This window comes from Erithacus rubecula, assembly GCF_903797595.1.
Source record: "Erithacus rubecula genome assembly, chromosome: 2".
Lineage (NCBI taxonomy): Eukaryota > Metazoa > Chordata > Aves > Passeriformes > Muscicapidae > Erithacus > Erithacus rubecula.
The window spans coordinates 58,102,721-58,124,551 of record NC_136685.1 but is presented as its reverse complement, the minus strand read 5'-3'; the positions used below and the strand labels follow the sequence as shown (position 1 = coordinate 58,124,551).

The window sequence follows — 21,831 nt, the reverse complement described above, 5'->3', positions numbered from 1 at the left end:
AACCTGTCCATGTCAATTTGTTAAAGCAGTAAGTTGATTTCCTACCTCAAGAAGAAGGAAGGATTCAGAGGAAGCAGGAAAAGGAAAGCTTTTCTGAATACTGATCAAACAATACCCTCACATGATTTTAAAAAATGCAATTATATGCAAAAAAATAATAGTTTGTGAAAATTCTGGATGAGAGAGAAAATTTCAAAGGAACATGTGAGATACAGGGAAATGTAAAAAACTGGTAGTTTTGTTATTCCAGTTAGTAGGACAATGGAAAGCCTTCTGTCCTTGCTTCTAAAAAACAAATGAGATTTTTTTCATTGGCACTGTTTTTAGGCCTATGGCATCACTCAGAACACTATTAATACAAATGAACATTGAGTTTTTCCTTCCTCTCTTCTGGATTTTTACTTCAAAACTGTGAAGAAAGTGGATTTTGGTAAGAACAAGAGGTTTACCACATGATTTTGAGAAGAGCAGACACCTGCGCTGAGGAAATCTCTCCACTTCTTGTCAGTGCAGTTCAATCCATGACCCAAAACTCCTCTGCTAATTTCAACCTTGGACCTTACTTGAGCAACGAGCAATAATTTTCTGATGGTTTTTCTGACAGGGACAAAAGGATTCCAGGAGATAGCAAGAAGCTCACTTCCACTTGATAAGTGATCAGACTATTTGAACTTGGTACTTTAAAAGGTAACATTTTCTCATTATAGAAAAATCTGTGAACATCCCTTTTCAGATCACAACCAAATCATGAGGGCCATCCCCAAAGCCTATTAAAGGCAATGGGAGCCATTCAAAGCCCTCAGAGGGCTCTGGGCGCAGGCGTTATGCAGAGCGCGCAGACGCGGCGCGGCGGGACTGGCGCTGAGCCCCCGGCACCGGCCCTGCCCGGCTGGGGGCTCTCTGTGGGGCTGCCCACCCACCAGCACCCACCAGCACCCGCAGTGCATCAGGCAGGCTCCTGGGGCACCTTTTTCACTTTTGTTTCAGCCAAAAGGAACCCAGCTGGCTCCTTGGCTGCTGGGGAACGTGAATCAAATGGTAACAGGGCTCAGCCCGGAGTCGCTTCAAAAGCCTCTGCCTGGTATGGACCAAAATGCTCATCCAGCCCCACCCCAGCACGGGACAGCCGGAGCAACCACTGGAGGAGCACGGCCAAGCTTCTGCAAAGTAAGGTCCCTAAGAGGAATCGGTGTCCAGAAAAACTGTGGACTTCAGGGCTGCAGCACAGCAAGTGCCCTCAGAAGAAGTTTAGAGCCAGAACTACAGCTTTGGTTCAGTGGTGACTTTTCAATATTCATCATCTGTATTCACCACGGATCCAGTGCTTTCATATATAATTAAAAATAATGAAATACTACTGTTCAAAAAATTCTAAATCTAGAACTAAAAGTAAGCGAGATTGCTTTCTATGAGTTGCCAAGTTCAACTTTCAGAACTTTCCACAGTCTGGAAATTGAAGATCAATGGCATCACTATGCTATTTGAGGCCTGCACACAATTTTCTGTATTTTTTTGAATGGTTGCCTAATAAATCATGTAAGTTCTCAACACCTCCTACTTAACTTTAAAGTATCTTAGTGTAATTCAAATCACTGTTCATTGTTAACACTCACATTTAAGAATAAAAAAATGAAATAAAACAAAATAAAAAATACTTCCCTCTCCCCAACACTTCAGCAAGAATACAAACAAAATATTTCAGCGATGTCTTTTTCCAAACTGGCTCCAAACCCGTTTTGCTTTTCCAAAAAAGCAGAATTTTGAAATTTCAGCTGAGTTATTTTCAATGTGTAAATAGGGAAACACCTGAAAATTTTAACATACTTTATACAAAGTTAATTTTAGACTGCAAATAAGAGAATCTCAAAAAGTCCTCCCTGCTGTAACAAATTATACATATTCCACTGATCAGCTCTTCCCCAAGATGAAACCACGCTTCGTAAAATTTACCAAAAGGAAACTTGTGATGAACCAGAGTGTTTACTGATGTTCAATACTGGTTTAAGTAAATTAACCCTAGACTAATAGCTATTAATTATTTTCATAAAATATATTATTATGTTCTGTACTCTGAGCAATCACATTCTAATTTGGGATACAGTTCCTCTTCTGAGGTATAAATGCTAACCTAACATAAAAAAGGACATATTAGTGTTGTCTTTTCATTTGATAAGTGAATGAAATTAAAAAACAATTTCATTATGGCAGTGCTACAGGAAACAAACACACCAAAAAACCACCAGAGCAAAACCGAAGAAGACACTTAACCTAGTTCTGAAAGGACATATCAAACCAAAAATGACAGTATTATATCACTATTATTAGCTTTAGAAACAAAGCTTTTAGGAGTAATTTCAGTTTTTAGTCCATTACCCTAAATGATGGCATATGTAAAAAGAGCACATGCAGAAATGTAGTTTGAGAAAGATTAAGAGATTATTTTAGAAGCAAATCACTCCATAAATAAAGCATAAAGGGAACACAGCATCATTCAGGAATGGACATCTGTCACACAAGCAGATACCAGATCACACATTCGCAGCTTAATTCTGCAAAGTGGAAAAACAAGACTTGAAAAAACCACATAGTCTTACATGCATTACATTTATTTTTAAATTTCTAGTTACCATAAATATCATCAAGAAGTATAAACATTACACAGAGAGGAAATGGTGAGAAATAAAATGAACAAAGACCAGACTAAAAGAAAAAGTCACATGGAATTGGAAAAATGCAGCCCTATCCTGAGTAGGTCTAGTGCTGCTTTTCTTCTAGTGGGGGAGGGAATGAAGAGGGAAGAAAAGTCACATTCAATGTCATTTTGACAGCGACCTCTTATTCAAAAACTATTATTTTTCCATCTGGAATAAGAGAGAACCAAGTGCTCTTCATAATCACATAAATGACCTACCACTCTCTAAGTGCTCTCTCTTAGATCAACAAAGAGCTATCGGAAGCAGAAAGTATTGCACACTACTCCCCTGTCGTCTCAATCCAAGTCGTCTGCACAGCTCAACCTACCGTAAGAGAAACCCTGAAAGGCCAAAAGCTTTAGGAAATAGACTTATCAGACTGCCCCTCCTCCTTGAAGCAATCCTTTTAGAGCTTTGCAGTGTTAAAATTATAAAGACACTGAGAAAAATAAAAGTTAAGAGCAGGAGAAGAGAAGCAGGATGGGAGTTAACCTTTATTTTTCTAGGAGAAGCGATTCAATAGCTTTAAAATGGTGTTTTGTGAGGGTGGGAGGAAAGATCGTAGTTGTCCTTAGAGCAGAGCATTCCCTAATGCTGCATTTTCAGTCAACTTGTACAATTAAATAACTTAACAAAAAGGCTCTTATTGCAAGGCATGCCACACCAGAACGTAAACTGACCAATGCACACCTCTCACTTCTGTGGGGAAAACAGAAGAGCCTGTCCCCATAAGGTCAATGGCAATGCAAAGGATCTTTATTCCAAAAGAAGAGCTATTCTGGAGGTTGGAGGTATTTGTGCCATTTGTGTTTTGTTTTGTTTTCAAGGACAAAGGGATAAATCTCATTCATTTATTTGTCTTCAGTTTTTTCCCATAACTAAACCAGGAAAGTACCCAAAAAAAAAAATTGAGAAAAAGGGGGGAAAATCCCCAAACACCTCTTTCAGACTGCAGTATTGCTAAACACACAAACATCTCCCAGAAATGCTTTGCTGCTATTTTGAAATCCAACTGCAAATTACATAAGCTTAATTAAAAAAGAAGGATCTGGTACACTGAGTGACTTAGCAAGTCAGACCTCAGGTAACTCACAGGGTGGAAGTAAGGGAGTAGTGTACAACCCAGATATCCTGCCCTTTTTAGTGCAAGTGTCCCAAAACACTACACAAACTCCTGTTTCACCAGTGAGGAATGTGATGATCACATATGGCAGGGTACTTCTTCCCCTTTATTCCCCACAAGCTGAAGTCAGGAGTGATGAAAGTTTACTTTTACCAGTCAGGTCAGCCTGAAATCCTTCATTTCTGTTCATCCATCCAAACCACCTGAAAAAGTGCAAACCAAACTACTTCTAGTAGATGGATTTGCTGGAAATTCAAATCCTCTCAAAGAGAATGGGTGAACCACTTTCTGACAAATGGCACTTGTTGAAATGCTCGGTGTTCACAGGCTGCAGTAATCTGGGCAATAACTAAGAGCTGGGGAACAAGGACTATGGCAAGCACTGGGATGACTCAGAACTCCTTCAAAAACTAAATCCATATATTCACCTCTACCACTACCATAAAGCATAAGGATTAAGTTTACAGAATCAGTAGGAGGAACCAACAGACCATAATGCTTTCTTCTGTTTCTACCAAGAGAGAGTATAAGTCACAAAGGAAAAGCAAACACAAGAACACCCTAAGAGAATCCTTGGATCTGACCTTCTCTCCATATTCTCCCTCAGTCATCTTTTTTTTCCCCCTGCTTCCTGCACAGCTAGCTGTATTGCTGACTGCAGAACACTTACTGAAGAATGCATAATTACATCTCTTTAACCCCTTGCTGTCTCAGTGTATATTCTGTGCTTTGATCTAGGGTTCTTAACGTTCCCCTTCCCCCACCAAAAAGAATGAAGGCAATTTGTACAGGCCAGTAACCCCCCAAAATATAAAAATTACCACTGATATGGTCCTATTGCCAAAGATTCCAACCCATACAAATTAGACTCTCACATTACTTCACCACTAGCTGCTCTCATTTATTTCCCTTCACTATATTTTATTTCAGACTGCTCAAGTACAAACAGTAGAGTCAGTGAAATGCAAGAACATCACCAACAAAAGAACATTTCAGGCCCAGTAGCTTCTGTTCACGTGCTTTTCTACATGAATCTTGCAGTGTGCAAATGCAACAAACTACTTCACTTCTATTAGATCAATCCCTACTCTGGAAGAGCTTGAGAACCTACTCTCATGTCAGAGACAGTAATAAATTCCTGTGAATTTTGTTCTTCATCCAATGTCTAAAGAAATAAGCAACTCTTCAAAATAACAAGCAATTTTTAATTTTTAGGGAATAGCTATGCAGTCTTCGGCTATAGTGCTTGTGCTTTGCAAAATTCAAGAACTAGCACATTCTGAAACAATGCTTTCTCATATAAGCACTAAGTTTGTAGGCACTAGCTGCTGGTGGTAACAAGGACAGGAATGTTTTTCCAAAACAATTTCAGAAGTACCAGCTGTTGTGTTTTAATGGACAGGAGACCTTAACAAATAGTCGTACGAGATCACAGCAGCAGTCAGATGGAAAAGATGCAAAAACAGAAATCCTGACCTAAAAAAGATTTGAACAAAAAATATTCCATGGGCCATAAGATAATGAGAATTTGGTTGGGTTTTTTTTTTTCATCCAGCTAGTCTCTATTTCCAGGTAGTCAGAGGAATGGCTGAAGGTTTAGAGCTCTGAATAAAGATACTACTAACCTATGTAACACTGGTTTCTAAATGATTTTTTTTCATTTATGTATGATTTGCAAATATAGTATTTTCAAGAAGGCTTCTACCTGTGCTGAAGGATGCTGTTAAAGCTCAGCAGAAGGCTACAAACATTATCAGGGAGAGCTGTATTTACTGGTTGCTACAGGTAGCACATACACTGCAGTGCACAACAGGTTTGCAGCCTGTGTCCAAGGGGCTCAAAATGGACACTGACAGACAGCAACAGGGTGCAACTGGGTGGAACAGATGGTAAGAATCACTCAGCCTAATCTAAGCTCACTGAAATCAGTGAAGAAACCCACTTCAGAAAAGTCTGAACTGAGTCCTCTAAGAGTAAGAAGTGGAAAAGTAGAGTGAAATTCACATTCGAGACTACAGTAGCTGTTGTTCATTGACTGACCTTGGAAAAGTCAAAAGTATGGAAGAGATGCTACTAGTGCTTGACTTTGGATTTTTCTTCCATGTGGTCGTTTTTTTTTAAACAGTCTCTCTAGTCTTTTCTTCTCATTCCAAATCAAAGACTGATATCACCTACAAGAAGCCAATATACTCTTTAACTCCTGTGGCAAAAAAGTAATAAAAGCATACAGTGCTTTCTGCTCTTCTATATGTTCTTCTGTATCGTGCATTACTACAGTTAAAGCTGAACTGCTTTTAGGTAAGTTGTTTTATGAAAATTATCATAGTTTGATGAAGTCAACAGAGATATGACAATTAAGCAACAGAAGGCCTAAAAAAAGTTAAAAAGGAATCGAGAAACTGAAAATACCAGGAACTCTGGAAAAACCTGCAGAAGGAATAATTTAAAGTTGTTCTGAATTCTGCAAATACAGCACTAAGAAGAACATTGAGTACCTAAATAATTAAAGTTTATCCTCTTTATTGAAACAGTCCATGTTTGAGAATTCATGTGAGTTTTAATGTTTAATTAAGGGATTTAAACCTCGTTTTAAGTGAAAACTCAGTGCAACCTTAACTATGAACCCACGAGGTCACCTCCATAATATATTCATGTTGGGAGATCCAGGACCTGGCTTTTACATAAGTCAGTTACTACAAATACACAGTTCAAATATCAGTCACAAGCACGTGAAAAATCAATTTACAAGAAGATGAAAAAATAAATGTTCTAGGAGATAGGATATGCTAATGAAAATTAGTGTAGTGTGTTTGCTTTTTGTCCACATCCAGGTTTTGGTTTCATATCCAGTGACTGCTGAGACATGTTTATTTAGTGATTAAAAAAGAAAAAAGATTAAGCAGCAACTTTGAAAAGCCCTGTGTAGATAAAGATACGCCTGTTTTAGAAGCAATTAGTAATTTCTTATTCATGGAATGTAAACTGTTTTGTCTAATTTTCCCAGAATTTGCAGATTTAAGGGGAATGCAACTCAAAGGATGAAATTCATACCCATAAATCCTGGAGATGAGAGTAAGGCTCTAGTCCAGCCTATTTAATATATGCAGTTCTACAATACTATATCCACACTTGGAGCAGATTTACCCATCATTGCTCTTCATTTTTTTTCTTGTTAGTACCTAAAGAGAATTTTAAAAACACATAAAAGAAAACATTTTAAAAAATGTATGATTAATCAACACTACAACACACCAACTGCAGGCTGGCCTGCAACACAGCCCACAGCTGCTGGCCAGGAGTAGACAGGGGCCTCGTGCAGATCTCAGGTGGTAGCCAGGGGGCTGGGATGCCCATCTGCCATCTAGCCTGGAACTGCCTGAGGCAGCAAACATGTGCCCCTTGAGCTTCAGACGCACCAAAGGTGTGTCTGCAGGAGTCACATGGATGCTGAACACGGATGTGGTGGGGAGAGCAGGAGCCCTGCATCCATAACTTCCCTGCTTGGATACCCAAGCACAGTCTGCAAGCAGCTCAGTAGGTGAAATGCATCTCAGTGTTTCGGTCAACTGTCCAGAAGCTGCAAGTCCATCCCACAGGAGGTACCATTCACATCACCACTGCTACATGGCATCAGTAAAAAAGGACAAAAAATGAGGAATATTTGCCTTTTTGTGAGATGTCCTTGGAAGTTTTAGGACAGAAGGATCTGTGGTACAGATGGACACAGCAAGGTGCCAGTAAGCACCCCATAACAACAAATTCACGGTTTAAAGGAAAGATGGGGGGCGGGGGAGGTTGGGAGAAAATAGGAATTCCAGGTTTACTTGTTACCCTCCAAGTTTGTAACACAGAAACCATTTGTGTCGGCTGGGATGACTGAATCCCTGTATCCACAGCATTTGACTCCACTTGGATATATGCCTCCTACTAGAGACTAAAATGAAAGCTATATTTTAGAGCACTGGAAAAGTGAAAGAAAGCCTGCAGCCTGTGTTTATAGCAATACTTCTACTTGTCGAGATGTATTTCACCAGCTCCATATTAATAAGAAAGGTGGTCAATGTAAATACTATGTCCCCAGGATTGTTCTGGATTTTTTGTTCCCCAGTCCTTCAACCATGAGGTGCATCTTTTTTGAAGGCTGCCCACAAAAATGCTACATGTAAAGAGTATGGGGAGAAAACACTATGGGCAGAAGAGAAGATGGGCACACTAATTAAAAGGCAACCCCAAAATATTTCCTCAACTCAAACCCTCCATAATCATATCAAGTCTTGTGTGTGCTGACTTCAGCATCTGCTTCAATTAAATTACAAGAACATACCAATCTACATTGCCTTTTAGAGTGCTTCAAAAAGCAGAACTGTTGAAAAAAAAATTAAAAATAATAATGAAAAATCTTTTCTCTGGTTTTGAAAACATTAAATGGGAGCAACCAAATCTGCTGGAGGCTTGACTCAAGTTTTTTAAGACAAGATCAAGGAGAGAAAGGGTTAAGTCCTGAAAAATAAAAGAGCAGCAGAGCAAATCTGACTACATGTTTGAAAGGGCCTATAAAATGTTACAAGCAAAACAGGAAAGCTTGTGTTAATAATGCATAAACCAAAGGAGGGGGGAAAAAAGCTACCCATTTAATGGAATAATGCTTTTATCCCCGCAGTTAAAACGAAATAAACCATGACTATTAATCTGGTACGGCCATGTAAAAGCGCAGTTTTTAAACATTTTCGAAGAGGGGACAGCTCAGCGAGCGCTGCGGCGAGCGGGGCCTTGGTGGGGCCGCGCTCGGCGCTGAACGCCAGGCTGGGCTCGGCGGAGGCCATTACCCGCCCGTCGCCATGGCGACGCTAACAGAGCGCCCGGCTTCAAAGACAAAGCTGTAATTTCAGACACGCAGCAGCCAGAGGGAGCGGGGAGCGCTCCCTGCCACCTCACCAGCCATTACACAAATGCCCTGCTCCGTGCCGAGGCGGCCCGGCCCGGCCCAAGGACGCGACCCGAGCTGGCTACACCGACACGCTTTCGGGTTCACGGTGTCATTCCAACCATCAGAACAAAAGTCGCTTTCACTCTTTCATCCTACGTGAAAACAGTGGGGATACTTGTGAGATCACCAGTTCTGGGGAGAAAACCTCAGCGGGAAGGAAAAAGCTCGCTTAAGTTTTGCCACTGTGTGGACAATGGCAATAAAAAGTAATGGTAGTGCAGAAGTGACAGACATTAAGTCAGCTTACACACTGCTATCTCATCAATGTGCTCTTCTTAAACGTGACAAAAATGTCCACTTGGAAATCCGTCGGCAAAGCTGGCCTTGTGGCCTAGCAATAGTTCAGTGTGCTGCCTGGGAAGCCATGGATCCAAGCTCGGATGCACTTTTTAAAATCCACGTACCGCGTCTCCAGGAGAGAGTGCAGCTCTTGTTCCCCCTGCAACACGGCCATGTGTCTAACCAAGATAAAAGTAACATATCCCTTTTGGTTTACTGAAGTTGGGTTACCGCGCAAACCCCTTGGAGAGGAGACAGAAGAGATGGAGAAAAGCCAGATCCTTAAACAACCCGAAACTTGGAAGTATATTTTTTAATCTTAACACATACAGAGAGGTGTGTATAATCAAAATGCTATTACAAGCGTAACTTGGTTATTGCCTTATCTGAAGGAAATCTAACCCTGTGCTGCAGAAATAAGAACACTTTGCTTCCCTCTCAAGCACAAGGAAGGTTCTGTACCCTTACCAGAAAGGCACCTTCCCACCTGGGAGAGCCCAGATGGTTCTATCACTGAAGGCCAGCCCAGCAGCACAGAGCACCCTGGTCAGCCAGCACACAGCACACCAGCCATGGGATGTCATCCCACGCTTCAGCCTGGGATGTCAGCCCGAGAGCTGACTGGGGAGCAGCAGCACACGCCACCACGCCCTGTCCCTGATCCACATTCTCCCAGCCCAAGGCACAGCCGGGGCCAGCACCTGCTGTTGGGTTTTGCCACTCTGTAAGGCTTGGAGGTGCCTACTGCTGACAAGCTTGAGCTGGATCCTGCATGTGACCCTGAACCAACAACCCCAGACTGAATCTGGAGGAGCATAAGCTGCCTGACCTGCACTTGTTTAATCATGAATCTCCGAGTTCTGCGGAATACAAAATCCAGCTTTCGACAAACCTGAGCCCATGTTATTCAAAATAAGCACACAGAAACTGAGAGTATGCGAAAAATTCAAATGGACGGGTATACAGAATGTTTAAGATTGTGGGGGAAAGTAATAATTTTTAAAAGAAAGAATAAAGGAGGAGGTTGGGTGGTTTTTTTTGTTTACATCTTCTTTTAAATAAACATTTTTTTTTAAAAAACCTCTTTGCACCATAGCTGATCACATATTTTGTTTCCAAGTTTCTTTAATGGATGTGGGTGGTGGAGAAAAAATGTGTCAGACTGAGTCCTTTAATTACTTTTAAACTCTGGAGTTTCACTGCATGCTGTAAGTGAAGAGAGCCCTTAGTCGGCATGGCTAGCTGACTACTGCCCTCTGACCACATCTCCATGGAAATGGAGGTCAAGCGATCAAAATTCACACAGGAGGGAAAGTTTGTTTTTCTAGCAAAAATAAGGTAAAGAATTTACAGGATACACTTCAGTCTGACCTATATTACTGTGAACATAGCATTAAAAAGCAAGCACTAGAAATCACTGGTTGTAAACAACAAAGATTAAAGAGCTAAAGTGTAAGTATATGCAAGTACATGCATTGGAGCATTTCTCTTAATTTCATAGGATTTGATATGCAACCTCTGGTTCTTTGCAGAGGAGAAGATAAATCTGTAGGTAGGCCAAATGGTCCCTCTCACTGTGGTCTCAGTGCTGGAATGATCCTCTGGCCAGAAGCAGCCCAAAGCCTCCAGAGCCAAAAAAATCCCTGTGTTTCGTCACACCTCAGAATAGGAACAAAAATACTGTTACTGTGATTTCCAGTGGGGCAAAATGTCTAAAAAACCATGCAAGAAGAATCAGCAGTCATTCAAAAACATTGATGTGTATATGCAGTCTTCATAAATCTTTAAAGGTACAAACAGAAAAAAGGAAAGCAAAGAAGGCTAAAAGAAAATGGATTATGAGACAACCCAAATGATACTACGAGATGTTATTTAGTTTTTTAAAAAGCCAGCCCCACCTCAAACAGCAGCAGTAAAACCCAAAGATTTTAAGATTTTATAGTCTTGTTTCAATAAATTCTGAAGAGTTTTGCTGAAAATTGCACCGAATTTTTACTTTTTTTCCCCACATTTAGGCATGATACAATAAAGAGGATGGAAAAAAATAGGTTTCTATGAAGCTTTCATTAAGCCATACTATTAAAATCTTGACATGAACTGTAAGTTAAAATAAAGGAAAGAAATAATCTGGAGTTTTTCTTCCACCTCCACTCTCCCGTGGAGTATCATATAAAAAACTGCTAAGGCTTTCAGTTTCAAGTCTAAACCTAAAAGATAACAGTTTGCATTAAGTTTTATCCCACGCCATAATGAATTAGTTCACTAGGGTCAATGTCTGTACTTAATCCATACACTACTTTATCTACCTATTTAATCTTATTTTGATTGCAAGAATTGAGTTTAAAAATATCAGATCACTTCCACTTCCTTTATTTCCATCCTTTTCAAAAGCAAGAACTTGCTATTGAATAATTTGCAATTAAGAAACAAAAATAGTAACAGTTTAGATCTCTTTCATTACCTTTTGTACAAAATGCATTGGGAAATTTGGTCAGCTATGATACTGTAAATATATATGTGAATCTACACCTTTTTCTATGGCTTTGTCCTCTACACTAAATCCACTACTGTATATTCAGCAAACCTTACTAAAGCTTACTGATGCATAATGTATTACTACATGCAAACATAAATACAAATGCTCATGTATGCTTATCTTTATATTACTTTCCAAAAAGATAACTTCAATCAGAAGGTGGAAGATAAACCATCAAGTGAATCGCCACCTTGAAGGGAAAAACCAGAACAAAACCACCAAACCCAACACCACACACTGAGACAAATCCCTGCAATTTGACTATAATGTAAAATAAATAATCCAGGATGGCATATTTCCCTATCCTAATGCAATTATTCAAATGTACCTCAAAATTCAAGTCCTAAGTCTTATTTTAACACAGGAAATCTCACAATAAGGTTAAGATGATTAAAAGGGTCATCTGCAATTGTATGCATAAAAGGAAAGAGATCAAAAGCCTAAAGACTGGGAACTGAAAGTAGCCCTTTCCCGGCATTATCAGCTTTTCTATCTTAATTTCAACACTCTGTGATGCTTCATCTCCAAAATTACACTGTGAATTCAAACAGGACCATCTTTACAAAGTCCTGTGTTTGGAATTGAGTGGGAAATGGCAGAGAATAATCTGCATGGTTTTAAAGAAAACTGATGCAGCAGGTTAAAATGTAAAACCATGCCTTCCAAAGACAAATGTAGATACCCCCTCTGCTTGTGTGTGTGTGTCTGTATATATGTATTTTAAAGGTAAATTGATAATGGAAACTTATCTACATGAAACACACTTCAAAAGCACTTCTCACATACAGATAGTACAGATTCTGTAAAAAGTCACCACGTATCGCTGTCTGCAAGAGAAGATTCACAGTGAATCTGAGATGTATGGCTCCAGCAAAGAAAGGAAGGTTTTGGAGGTTTAAGTGGTACAAGACATTAAGTCTAAAGAAAACACATTAAAGGAACATTTAAAAACTTGTTTCAAACCTCAAAAAACCCCAACAAGAAACTAACAACAAAAGAACACTACTAAAACATGAGTGGCCTCACAGTACAGGACTGAATTTATCATGATTCGAACACAGTTTCTAAAACAAAAAGTACATTAAAAACACTTCCATTTGCACTGTGATGGCACCTAGAATCTCCAGCAATTATGGACACACCATAAACAATCAGACAAAGCACTGTGAAACCGAGCCTAATCTTAACACTACTGACCGTGACTGCACAAACATCTGCTCACACAGAAACAGCAGCTGACCAGGACCACTCAGGAGTCAGCGTCACATCAAAGACTGGCAACTTTTTTTTTTTAAACATGAAAGCTGCAACAATAGCACCCGAAACCAACATGTTCCCAGCAAACAGGAATGGAAGGAGGAAGATAAAGAAAAGGCATCTACTGCTAGGCTTCAGATGTTGCTGGTCAGAGTGAGTTACTGTGTTTAGCCAAGGTTATGAAGCTGAGGTCATACTTTACAACGGTTGGACAAGCAAAGGAGTTACTTGAAAACAAAACCCGATCTTACAGGAAGACTTGTGGTAAAAATAAAGAAAAAACATTTACAGTGTCTCAGGTACTTCCTGAAATGGCATTCAAGTGAGTAATACTCCTTTGTCTTACTTTCTGTGTTGTAATCCCCATGTTCACACAGGCATGAACAAAGACATGCACCAGCGAATACATTAAGCTTTGGAATTTATAGTATGCTATCAACTCAAAATTTACAAACAACCAACCAGATAAGATATGTGTGCTTTTATAAAACTACACATGTATGTACACACATTATGTAAAATGTTCAAACAGTAAAAATTGATCCCTGAATAAAAAAAATCCCTACCACTTTTTCTGCAAATGCAGAACCTAAAGGCACTAACTTGGAAATTCAGGCAGATTTAAAGGACAGCCAGTGCAGTTACTGCCCCTGCAGCAGGTACATCTGAGCCATGCATGCAGAGGCACATGTGCTACTACAGTTTACAGCCTTGCATATTAAAGTAACCATGGGAGCTTTCAGCTTGTCTCTTATTTCAAGCTGCAAGATTTGGTGGTTCAGGGGCTACCACAAGTGCAGTTCAGTCTGCCTAGCTAGGAGGGCATCAGCCTCTGTGGAAGGGATCAACATGAGGCAAGGGGTGGTAAGGAAATAAAAATTAAAATGCTTCAACCACCCAAATTAAATCTAGTTTCTTTAATTTCTTAATCAACACCAATACTATTCTAGCATTTGGAGATATATGATGCAACTTCTCATGGCTTCAAAAAAACATTGCAGGAAAAAAGCTACTAATACTTTACTATTCCACTTAGAACAACATTGGCCTATTTAACTACAAGTTTTTGCAACCTTAACCGCTACTGGGATCTATAAGCCCTTAGCAGGTTTCCCACATAAATTTCACGTAGAGGTCAGACTAAATATTTCTTTTTGCATTTGTAAATTTTCTTGGATCATAAATTAGCCATTTTGTTATTACAGGGATGTTGTAAACATTGTAAATGTGAAGTATTTTGGATCTGGAAAAGGTGATGAATAGTCAAGTATCTTTTTTTACAATACTTAGTGAAATTACTTTTCATACTTCAATAACAACTGAAACTGTTCTTTTAAATAAATATGATCAATCTGCCATGCAAAATCAAGTAATTCTGTAAAGCACAAAACACAAATTAATAACAATAGGTCCTTCTCTTCACACTACAAATATTAAGAATATCTAATTCAAGCATCTGTAACTTTGGTTTCAATATTTCAGCTTAACCCTATATGGACAACACATGCCCAGGGCTGTTCTGCACTACTTTAATTGCCCATTTTCCCTAAAATGGGACTTAATGTACCAGTTGACTCTAGGACAATAAATCACTTTGACCACCCTACATGAAGTCCTGGTTTAACGGAAGTTGAATGTAAAATGTGGGCTAGGACGTGGGCACACAGAGATCCCTCCCCTGATAACATCACCCATGCCAATGGTGCTGCAGTGGCTCACACTGGTTTTGACCATTTATTCTGACTGCCACAAATGGGAAGCCACATATAGAATCTGGATTTGGCAGCTACAGAGCATGTTTTGCACCTCAGGAACACACAGAAATACATATACTTGATATCTCTATATATGTGTGTTGTGTGAAACTGGTTCTACCTACAGGTTTATTACAAAGAATGCTAAGGGGGGTAAGAAAAAAACAACCAACTAACCCAGCAGCTGCACTTGATTCAGAATTAAAATAACTTGGAAAAAATAGCAGCTTCTTCCAACTCTGCACGTAATGGCTAAGAAAAACCTTTGAGATAGCTTAGTCACTTCTTTGCAACTTGAAGCTTTTTCCTTTTATTCTAGGCTTAAACAAAGTTCAGTGGGGCATCAAACTGCCTCAGTTTTAAATTACAGTTTGTACTTTAAAATAGAATGCATGCACCACATGTTCCTGAAGCTAGAGGGTGGGAGTGTTATTCACTGAAAATTGAAGGCTTGTTGAGTCAATAATCTTCTTTCACAGAGTAACAATTTTCAGCTAAAATTTCTTGACCCAAACAAAGGAAAACAAGATCATTCAGTTATTTTACAATGTTGCAGAAAAGAGAAACGAAAAGTGGGAAAGAGGTACACCAGTTTTATCCTACTTGACGTAAAAACAGTAGAGAATTTAATTCACAAGTATTACATACTCGCATTTTTCTTGTTCACGGTTTACCATACTCCCAAACAGATATTTTCAGCCAGAGGCATGAACAATTTCAGGACAGATTTTCTATCATGTACTACACACATCTATCAGCTGGCAACAACATTTACCTCCCAAGAATTAAAAATAACCAATATACAGGATTTTTTTTTCTCTCTCAAATCACAACCAATACTCTGTATTTTTAAAATAGTATTTAAATTTAGATCAAACTTTGTATTTGCCTACCTGCAAAGACTTCAACAAGAATTACAAAAAAAGAGGGTCAGTGCACTATGTTCTCCTTTAACACAGGTTTGTCCTTGCAAGAAGGGCTATAGTGGTAATTAATATTTATATGATGGTAGTGCCCACAAGCCTGATCATGATTAGGGCTTACTGGACTAAGCTGTGTATAAATGTCACCAGAGTCCCTCGTCCCAGTAGTTTAATCTCTGAGAAAAGAAGAGTTACCTTCTGCTCTCAATCACAGTTCTCAAATAATGCTGGGAAGTGTTTTCCTGGTCTATTAAGACTTAGCCTATTAAAAGCACTTGTTCAGGGTGTGCTGTTGCTTGAGATGACTTTCCAAGCAACTTCATATTTTAGAAGTGGGACAGAGAATCTGGATTCCCAAACCCTCCCATGTATTTTCCTCATAGCCTACACCTACTGAGATCCATCTGAAATGACACTGTTCCATGAGCCAAGTGTATCTGGTTTTGGATTTAGTTCACTACAAATTCCCAACAGAGGTCCTCTGAAATCTAATTTAGTACCTGCCTTCTCCAACAAAAAAGGTGTGTCAACTGGAAGAAAAACTGTCCAGCACTCTAAATATCTTTCAGAGGCTCATTAAAATGAGGTAGAACAGAACTGTGAAGCAGTTAATAAAATCAGGAAGGGATTGCTGATGTGCTGTTTTCCATGGTACCGAGCATAATGAAACAAGACAACTGACATCTTAAAAAAGTTTATCTGTCCAAGCAACAGTATTTATTATTTTGAGCTCTGAAGTTCATACAACTATGGACGTGTAGGATCACAATCAACTTTGTCAGGTCACAGCACTGCAGAAGATTCAAGTGGCATTCTACCTCCACTGCTTGCTACTATTTTGTTTTGCATAGGAATTGCTCTGCTTCAATGAAAAGACCCAGTGAATAACTGATGTCACAGAATGAATCCATAAACTCTGAATTCTGAATGACCTAGCAGAGTAGTGATTCCCTCAATTCCAGATGCAATCTTCCCTTTTCAACACTGCATGACCTCCAGAAAGCACAATAAAAACCTAACTTGTAACACTAAAATCACAATTTCCCTGCAATTTACACGGATGCAAGTGGAGACCACCACAACCCCACCTTGTCCACAGCCTCCATCCATGCATGCTCATGCCTCTGCACTTGCACTCATGGGCTAGCAGTAAACAGTTTAGGGATGGGAACTGGCAGAAAACTCGCCTCAAAAAAATAAGTTTACTGTCTTCTGTATGTCTGTGGCTCTGTGGCTGCTTCAGGACCTGACTGTGAACACTGGAATCTGCTGTGCCACCATGTCTCAGCTGACAGGATGGCGGCATCTTAACCCTTCCAGCAAGATCACACAGTCATTTAGGATATGGCTAAAATCAAAGCTGCTGTGGTCCCCACTGTCTGTCCTCTTTCCCATCACAGCTACTGATTCTCATCTCCTCTTCCAAGGTGCCACTGATGCCCATGCAGTTACTCTGTGATTCAGTCAAAAACTAACCCAGAAATACACATTATTTTTCATCTGGCTCAGTTCCCCAAATCAAATCTACTGTCCAGTCCCAGGAGCAACAGGGGAGGAGAAGAGATGGCACAGACAATATGTGGTGGGGCACACAGCAGGAGTGAAGCTGCCCCGGCTTACAACAGCTCAAGATGCCACAGAGCCTTTACCTGCACATTGTAACAAAAAAGCCTTAGCAGAAACCTGTCTTTCAAAAGCTTGGCAGCCTTGGGCCATTGGACCTCACAGGTCAAACAAGCACACCTGACACTAGGTAAAAAAGGGTCTTATTAAAACAAAGTAACAGCAAAAAACAGTAGCACCTATCTGAAATTACTTTAATACTCATGCCAATTTTAAAAAATTAAATCAATTCATGTTTTCTGCTCCTCATTCTATCAACACAATCCAATATGAACATTTATAAATGCAGTTATTGAAGACAAAATAAAGGATTAGTCTTCATACACACACAGAGCCTACTGCTGACACAAGCTCCTTTACTGCAACAACAAATCTGCAGATACATCCTTTGCAAGCTTTTTCCTGTAAGTCTACTAGAGCTTTCTCACAATAGAAAAAAAATGTGTATTTTGCTATTATCCCTTAAGTCTTGATAAATATGTTCTGTAGTAGTTGTTCTCCAGACAATTTCATTCAGGCCTCTCCCCTTTTATTTCTCCACTCTAATAGGGAACAGTTTCTGTTTATGACTTCCTTTCCTTCACAGAGTACCTAACTCCCATGTTTTCTCAAAGGCTTGAGATTTCCTTCTAATTGTGACCCCAACAAAAGTGCTTGGAGCACTATTCTGTGCAACTTTTCATTTGGGCTCTCAGTGACTCCACATGGTCAGAGACCCACAGGTCAAACCCTCCAGATATCAGAGCAGTTAGGAGAAGGAAAGCAAGCATTGTATAGAATCTGACAGGCCATTAGAAGTAGCTAATAAAGCCATATTTTGTTTGTAGCCATTTGTTACCAGCCCACATTACAAATTTGTCTGCTTTGAACTTTATGGGAACATTCATGCCAGGACTTTTATATACAATGTGTGAAGGAAACGGAACAACTATTGAGCTGTTTAGCTGTGCTTACTGTGACACAAACCTGCTGAAAAAACTCCCCCAAAGGGTGACACAAACCAGCATTCAGTGCTGCAGAAAGTGGCCAGCTCCTCTTCGAATCCATCAAAGGGAAATTCTTTTTTTAAAGCCACATCAGAGAAACCATTCACCATTTAGTATTACATCTCTTTTGTTGTTTTTCGACACTTGTATAAGCTTGCTATATAGCTGCTGTGATTTTACACAATGCCCTTAAGAAATAAAAAGATAACAGGCAAATTGTATAAATACCAGAATACCATGAAACAAGACATAACTAAATTTTATTAAAAGCCTAACACCACTGCTATAATTTCAAGCTTCACTGTACAGAGACAACTTACTGACTACTACCCTGAAGAACCACATTACCCTAAAAACAAGCTTAAGAAGCCATATTGAGTATACCAAAATAAAGCTAACTGAACAAGGAGTAGTGATCAAGGGTTTTCATAAGCAGTCTAAAACAGAATACAGAACTCTCCTGCTTCAGGAAAAAAACACCATGTTTAAACCATTACCCCAAATAGACTTATATTAAAGCTTTCAATGTATGGATCATCAAAAAAACCCCAAAAAAACCTGTTGCTATATACAAAGAGTAGAAGTTGTTTTTAAATTTGAAAAACAACACAAACAAAAGCCCCACACCAACACCAAAATACAGAATTAGAGTATCCTTCATTCCCCTCCACATGAAAACAGCAGTGTTTTTTGAGTATATTAAGTGCTCTGAGGTTATGCACCAAAGCATTTCAGTAATTAGGTGTCTCACTAACAGCATTCGGGACCAACTCAGAGCTTAAGCTCAGTGGCCAAAATGGTTAATATTCACTGTTAATACAACCAGCTTACTCATACTTAGAATAATTATGAGCTACTAAATATACCAAACACTCAGGGACACAGATAATACCCAATACTCTGCTTAAATATCATGATGCTGGAGATAGGACAGAGCATGGGATAAAAGTAGGACAATTGTTTAAGAAAAAACACAGACAAATTAGCAGAACATTAGTTGATAAATAACCTCACTTCTCTCTACCCTAATAAACACTGTTCATGATAACCTGGAAAATAAAAGTCCTTTTTAGTATTCCTGCTTTTTAAACTTGGTAGTTGTTGCCAAAACAGTTCAATGTCCACAGGAGCTACTATTTTTAAGGTAACTGCCAGCATGCCAGCACCCATTTTTAAGAACTGTTCAGACAAATTAGTCTGTTTAAAAAAGGGGTCCTGAAAAACTGTCAGATTAATATTAGGTTCAAAGCAAATGTGTATCTTTTCTCATACCAGTTTCCACAGCTTTTCCTGAGACTTGCATGTCTCAAATGTCATGTAAAGAATTTGTAGCATGTATACTCTCCTAGGTGCCAAAAATGTTAACTTTAAAATGCTACGAATATGTTTATTGCCCTATTTTTAAGGATTTACAATTGTGCCATGTGCCAGAGGTAATATATACAACATACTACCAGATTTCACAAATACAAGTGATTTCTTGATACAGTAAACTTTTTAGAGAGATCCCTCTGCCAACTGCAAATGAATACATTCCCAGTGAGCTGCAGGATATGTTTCTGATACATTATTGCAAGCCAGAGGTCATATAGTTTATAAAGTTTTCATAATTTAAACTGAACATATTCTAACTGGTTCAAATTCATGCTGGTTTATACCAACAAACAAGAAAATCCCCAAACCACAAGGAGCAGAGAGACAAGGTTAAGTACTTTTTGTCCATTGTAAGACATTAAAAAATGCAAGCAGCTGCAATGTCTCCACAATGTATATTCATTTGTGATGTTTCCCCCACAGCAGATTGCATAGAGCACAGAAAAGCTGATAAATATTAGTCCAAAATAACCTCCTAACCAAAAATCAACCTAGCTTAAGTATTCCTCTCATTCCTGCTTCTACAGTTGTGTAGTAATAGATAGTAGCAGAATTTAACACGTCAAACTCATTACTGATGATCAGGGTTTGGAACAGACAACTCTTGGTAACAGTATTTTAAACCAGAACCTACTGAAAACATTTGAAAAAGGACACAGAAAAAAGCCTCCTCCTCACCAGATCACTTTGTGCAAGTATGGAATTTCTAAAGTTAAAAAATCAATCCATTTCCTCCATGTAAATACACACGTGCAGAAGCACAGAACACACATGTGCATAAATAGTGCTGTTCTGAACCAGAACAAGCCTAAGCCAAGTCCACTCATATACAAGCTACCTGATCCCATATTTTTAAAACTGATTTTTTCATCAACCTTATTTAGAATGTCTTCTTTCACTGCTTCTCATTTGCTCATCCCAGATGCAATGAACTGGTATGTAAGTGCTTTCAATTTTAAAATACTGAAACAAACATTATTTTCTTACTGGTAAGCTCGATGGTCTTTCTTGCTGGATTAGATTCAAGTCTTCATGGTTAGGCTTTCCTGGGGCCATAGGGGGTTGAGATCTGGTTCCATAGCCTTCCTGAGACATGTCCTGTAACAATAGTTGTAAAAGAATTATTAACCTGACTCAGTAACTGTAATTAAATCTGCATCACAGAAGGGTGAAAATACAACACCTGAGTGCTGGTGGTGTTTTTGATCTGAAGTTTTTACTAGTTAAACCTTTCTGATACAAGTATCAAACCCACACAGGTGCCACTATGATGTGCTGTTTGTAAGGAAAACCAGGTAGCTGAGATGCATGCCAACAACCAGCAGGGAATCATACCACTGGAACATGAGAAACACACAAAATCCAACCTCTTCAACAAACGACCCCATTTTACTGTAAAAAAACGTAAGTAGCAAGCACAAACATTCATCCTACTCTAAGATGTATTCTCAAGCGTTTTGATAAAGTACTGAGCCAGGTGGAAGACTGAAAACAGGATTGCAATCACGCTGTGTAATCAGATTCCTGTAACAGCCCAGGATTTACCAGCAGTATGACTGGCGCAAATTTCAAACCCTGGCCATCAGGTCATAGCACACAGCACAGTCGCTGCATCTGCTGGAGGCACAATCTGTCTGAAGGGTTAGAGGGCACATGTATTTGATCAAGAGTAGCTCCAAAGCTTGTACCAGTAACCTGGGGATTTTTTCATCCCTACACAAACCCAAGCAGTCATAGTTAATGGCCCAACACAACATCCACCATGCACGGGTGGGGGGAAGCAATGAAACAACCTCCTGTCCTGCACCCCGTCCCCCAACCCCCAGCACAAGCTCATTTCACTCGCAGAGCTACTTGCCCATTGCAAAGCCTTAAATTCAGGCTTCATTTTAGCTTCTATAGTAGCTTCTACACCAGCTTCTTTAGAGAAAACAACAGAAAGCTCAATACTGACTTCAGCATGTATAACTGGCAGGGAAAGTTGAAGAACCAGTTCCTGCTAGAAAAGATATCTCACCTTTTTCTTTGTTTTTAAATGACTTAACTCTCCTCTCCCCTTCCCTAGTTTTCTATCAGTTCAGTTTGCTTCAGCCACCCTCAAGCCTTCGATTTTGTGGCACACCTGAAGCAGGAATTAGCTGCAAAGCACAGAAGGACAGGGCAAGCTGCCCTCTGCCCCACCCCACCTCACCTTGCTGCTGCCTGTGAAGGGCTGCTCAGGCAGCCCAGTGCCCACAGCCACAGCTGCGGCTCAGGCACAGACTCCAGAAGGCAGCTGGCTGGCAGAGCAGGAAAG

The 21,831-nt window shown here is 39.5% G+C and overlaps 1 protein-coding gene across 8 annotated transcripts in view; it reads right to left on the bottom strand.

Annotated features, from left to right (window-relative positions):
• Positions 1-21,831, bottom strand: part of ARID1B (AT-rich interaction domain 1B) — a 322,617-nt gene that overhangs the window by 202,839 nt on the left and 97,947 nt on the right. For all 8 annotated transcript variants that reach the window (XM_079330952.1, XM_079330954.1, XM_079330955.1 and 5 more), the window contains one exon: positions 20,523-20,633. In XM_079330952.1, the coding sequence (XP_079187078.1) occupies positions 20,523-20,633 (111 nt within the window). The remainder of the gene's footprint in view (positions 1-20,522; positions 20,634-21,831) is intronic.